Raw genomic sequence first — 5,112 nt, forward strand, 5'->3', positions numbered from 1 at the left:
CATATTTGAGTATGACAATGCATTGAAAGAAGTACATAGACTTTTAAAATTCTAACTTTCTTTTTCATTGTTGCCACAGAAATACATTTGTGTGTATGAGTATTTGTGTGTATGTTTGTTGTGTGTGTATACATATATATCTCAGAATCAGAATCAGAAAATATTTATTGCCATTGTCAGTCAGCAAAATTCACAGACTAGGAACTTGACTTGGTGATTCAGAAACATACAACAATTAACAATAATACAAGCAAGATATATCAAATCTAATAAGGCATGCATTAAAGAAAACAATGTTCAAATTTACTATAAGATAAAAATAGACTTAGTATATCACTGCCATTTAATTACAAACAAACTTAGACTTCAAGTTCAAGGAATACCAAGTGCATTCCCTCCCAAACATACTGAAGATGACTCAGAGTTGACCTGAAAATGATCTCCTGGTGGCCTCCTGGCACAACTTTCAATTTCTCTGTAGGAGCCATGACTTTAGACTTTGTTCTGGTTTGTTTCCAAGACGATTTCACCGCCAAGATTTGATAGTACAGCATCTGCCAAAAGCTGCCAGTTCACCACAGTTTTACCACATTTGGCTACTTACGAAAGGAGCTTGCTAACACAATCCTTTTTCTTCTTTTATTTCATACATTGTATTTTCTTAACATATTAAAACCAACTAACATTATATAGTTAGAATATTTTAATACCTGGCTAAATAAGGAAATATAAATTAGTTCATCTTTGTGGGCAAATGTAAGGATTGAATTATCAGTGCAATCTACAAGCTTAAACCTCACAAACCCCAAAAACAAAGGACTGGTGAAGTCTAAATACATTCACATACAGACAGATGTTTTTCTCTTATTAATTCTTGCTGATGAAGTCTTGCAGGTCCATAAAGGACTTGCTCTGATTGATCTGCACCGCCCACAGCCTTAAACCGTGTCCCGAGTCCCTCACTGACTTCTTGAGCTTTGGCTGAGCAAACATCCCAGCCCACCTCCCTCAGTCCTGCTTTTATTTTCTTGTGCCTTCTTCACAATAATCTGTTGATTATTCCTGCTAATTAAAACTCCAACAAGCTGCCACCCAAAGCCTTAACCCCCCCGTCCCGCAGCCTCCTCCTTTAGGTCAGGCAGATCCCAGAGGAGGCCGAGCAAACAAGCGCAGAGTGAAGGAACACACACAGTCTGTTTTCACGGCTTCATCCTTTCTAATCCTCTGCCTCGACACCACTGTTAATCTGCTGGAACACTCAGAGGGACAGGGCAGCGGGCCAGGGGGTCAAGGAGGCTCCTCCAGAGAGGTGGCCCGAGCAGTGGTGGTCCACTGGGTACAGGACTTTAGAGCAAATATTCACACACTGCCAAACTGTGAGGGAAAAAAGAAGAGTCTGGGCCAGCAACTCTGCAACATGGTGCAATTTGGCCTTCTAACCAACAAATACGTCCACATCCGCACTAAATGCTAAATTCAATACTTTAAGAAAATATTAAATGGGTTGCTATATTTATGTACTTGGAAAAAACAGTCTCATGTCAGCATTTCTGCAGGATAAAAATTTAAATACATTTGTGTATTTTAGTAGTCTTAGTAATGGCAATTACAGTGACAATGGTGGATGTAAACACTATAGTTTAATGCTTTTTATATAAATCTACACTGTTTTTGATATCCTGCACTAACCAGGGGGATTGTTACTGGACACATGTCGAAACATACGTTATGAGATAAATTCCTGACTCTGACAATTTTCTGAATGTCTCTTCTCACTCGTCACCTCCATTTTATGCTCTATGTTGTCCTGTCTAATATAGCTTATGGGCTAAAAATCTTTAAGGAATAATGAGAAAAAATATCTAACTATTCTATTGTTTATGTGTCTTTTTACTCTGTAATTGAAGAAAAATAAATTAGAAGTGCATACTCTTGTTTTCTGTCACTGTATGTATATGTGCCTGTGGGGAAAAAAGCAAGCCATTTTATTTATAGTAAATTTTACCAACAGAAAGTAGTACCAAATTGCAAGATTTCCTCAGTCTTTTGTTCCCTTTCTTTTTTACTGGGCCACTGTCTTGAATGCCAAACTCAAATAATTTTGTATTGAGGAATATCTGGCTTAATTATGGATTGTCTCGTCTGAGCAATTTCTTTTCAGTTTGAAAATAATATATCTAAACTAAGCCTCATCGTCTCTTTGCAGTTGTTTGATGACTAAAAGATAGAGCTCTTCAAACAAACCCTTTATTCTAAAACAAGTAAACAACAGCCACACCTGTGAGCACCAGGACTCTCTTCATTTAGAAAATGTTCTTGAAACTGAATTGTGCCAACAAATATGCTGCCAAAATCTTGTGTGGTCCAACAGCAGCAGTGTGTGGATTACTTTATGCGCAGAGTGAGAATTTATTACATTACATTTACTTGGTGACCATTTTTGACAGACGATAGGCCTAGTAAATTGATGCTATACTAGTGTGCTTGTCATAATAACATGAATAATAATGTGTGTGTTTTGTTATCAGGCTGGTCTGGAGTAAATGCAGTGGATGTCTGGAGCAGATCTCTCCCTCGGAGCTGGTAATGCGTGCTCTCGACAGAGTGTACCACCTGAGCTGCTTCTGCTGCTGCGTCTGTGAGCGACAGCTGTGTAAAGGGGACCAGTTTGTGCTGAAGGATGCACAGTTGCTCTGTAAAAGCGACTATGAGAGGGAGATGCTTAGTGCTGCCACGCCCGTCAGCTTAGACTCAGGCAAGCTCCAACTCTACAGTATGCACTGTCCTTAATAACACAAATGTCAACACGTTATTTAACATATATTTCAGATAAGAGTGAGGATGATGATATTGATGTCAAGTCAGATGTTAAAGGCTCTGGAAGATTGGGGAAATGCACTGATGACAAGGATCCACGGCGACCCAAAAGACCCCGCACAATCCTCACCACTCAGCAGAGGAGGGCGTTCAAGGCCTCGTTTGAAGTGTCCTCCAAACCCTGTCGAAAGGTGACTACAAAACCACATTCATTAAAACATTCATCTTATAAAGGAACAATTAACCTAAACATCAGCTAAAGAATGCACCTCATTTTTATGGTGGTGGTGGTTGTGGTTCAAACAATTATCTGAAGAAGGCAATTGAACCGTACTAAAAGCATCTTGACAGATTGGGAGTTTTGAGTTTCCGAGTCTGTTTCTGAGTTTTAAATCTCTTCCTGTGAACAGGTGAGAGAGACACTGGCTGCAGAGACTGGCCTCAGTGTTCGAGTGGTCCAAGTCTGGTTTCAAAACCAGAGAGCCAAGGTCAGCAATTTAGCCTCATCCCTATTCTAACCCACAGAAAAAGTGGAGTGACTGGGTTTGTTTCAGATGAAGAAGTTAGCGCGCAGACAACAGCAACAGCAGGAGCAGCAGCACAACACTCAAAGGATCGGTGCAGGTCAGTGTGCAGCTGCTCCTCACAGTTTATCTTTAAAAAAGAATTGGTAAGGAACAAAATAAGCTGAATTTGACTGCAAATTCAGACTATGTTTAATGCAAAAAACATTAATTGCACAGTTTGAAATGTTGCCAGTATTCAAATTTTGTGCAAAATATGTACTTTTTAAACTAAGTTAATTGGTTTTGAGACAGTAAGGTTTCAGCCACAGCACCAGCTCCTCTTTTGAATAGAGACTTATTGCCACTGGGCTCTCACAGTGGATATGAGCTGATAGTTTAGATAAGTGGCTCAGTGCTTTGGCAAGCGCTGCTTCTATCTGTTCAGGGAGTCCCAGCATGTCAATATTGGCATAGCAGTAGGTTTTATTATGGGGAGGCTGCTGCTGGTAACCCAAACCAGCAAGCCGGCTCTGTTTATATGTGCTGTTGGACAAGATGTTTAATACAGGAAGCCACTCAGCAATCTCAATACATGAGCTAAAAGGAACCATTTTCTGTCTTTTAGAATGGTTAAAAAAGAGCACAACAGATCACAGGCCAATGAACAGTAATGGTAGTAATGATCCTATGTCTTTGGCCGCTCTTGGTTCTGATGAATGAAATAATTTTGCAGAGGTAATGTCTGGCTGCATGGAGAGTCTGCTCACATCGTACTGCAGAGGTGGGCATGGGCCGAGTCTGGATCACAGCAGTTTCAGCTCAGAATACCAGCAGGGACTGACCCCTCCTCAGATGCCCGGGGACCACATGCACCCATACGGTCAGAAACACCACTACTCTTGAATTAGATGTAAAATGAAAAATAAGCAGCTGGTCGCACCAGCATATTGAAGTTGTCTTTTCAGATCTAGGACGTGATATACCTAAATAATATATATGTTGATCTTGCTCCTCTCTCTTCAGGCTGTGACTCTCTATTCCATGACATCGACAGTGACACGTCTTTGACCAGTATAAGCGACTGTTTGATGACCACCCCAGACATGGCAGTCCAGGTTCATGCTGGAAACCCCATCGACCACCTCTACTCAATGCACAGCTCCTACTTTGCCTCTTGAATTAACACATGGGTGTGTGCTTCGTGTATTTGTATATGTATTTGTACAGTAATTTAGGCCAAAACTTTAATTAATTTACACAAAAAGGATTCAAAGCCAAAATTGTGAATATTTTATTAATATTTGTCCTCAAAAGTATGACAGGAAAAGTTTGTTTGTATCTTAGAAATGATTTGATTTTGTAAAATACACACTTGAGAATGAAATGATCGCAACATCCATGTGCAACATCAAACATGTCACAATCTAGTGGACAATCTGTATTTATCGTGATCTTGTTATTATTATTTGTTATTTATTTTTTGCAATTCAGTATTTTGCCCAAATAAAAGGATTTCCATAATTATTTATTCGTTTTTCTTAATCAGATTCAAGAAGATAAGTTTGTTGTTGAATTAATGTTTAAAGTATAAAAAAAAGATAATCAACATAAAAATATTGAGAACACGAGGAGTGAAAAAGGAATGCAGGAGCAGGTGAGACTGGGCCCGCTGCTCCATCATCCTGACAGAGTCTTTGAAAGTGTCTCAGAGTCACGTCCCTCTCATGTACTGCACAGTTGCCCTGCAGATACAAGCTCTCACTCAACAGGCTTCTTCTGCTCAAACCTG

The 5,112-nt window shown here is 39.7% G+C and overlaps 1 protein-coding gene across 1 annotated transcript in view; it reads left to right on the forward strand.

Moving 5' to 3' along the window:
• LOC140367536 (LIM/homeobox protein LMX-1.2-like) overlaps window positions 1-4,820 on the forward strand; it is an 18,510-nt gene extending 13,690 nt beyond the window's left edge. Inside the window, exons 3-8 of the mRNA XM_072454055.1 lie at window positions 2,529-2,755; window positions 2,830-3,008; window positions 3,228-3,305; window positions 3,372-3,441; window positions 4,057-4,203; window positions 4,347-4,820. Of these exons, the coding sequence (XP_072310156.1) occupies window positions 2,529-2,755; window positions 2,830-3,008; window positions 3,228-3,305; window positions 3,372-3,441; window positions 4,057-4,203; window positions 4,347-4,501 (856 nt within the window). The 3' untranslated portion in view covers window positions 4,502-4,820. The remainder of the gene's footprint in view (window positions 1-2,528; window positions 2,756-2,829; window positions 3,009-3,227; window positions 3,306-3,371; window positions 3,442-4,056; window positions 4,204-4,346) is intronic.
• Window positions 4,821-5,112: the final 292 nt, after the last annotated feature.

This window comes from Eucyclogobius newberryi, unplaced genomic scaffold (assembly GCF_026437365.1).
Source record: "Eucyclogobius newberryi isolate DKJ021-1_F unplaced genomic scaffold, fEucNew1.0.hap1 SCAF_2, whole genome shotgun sequence".
Classification (NCBI taxonomy): domain Eukaryota; kingdom Metazoa; phylum Chordata; class Actinopteri; order Gobiiformes; family Gobiidae; genus Eucyclogobius; species Eucyclogobius newberryi.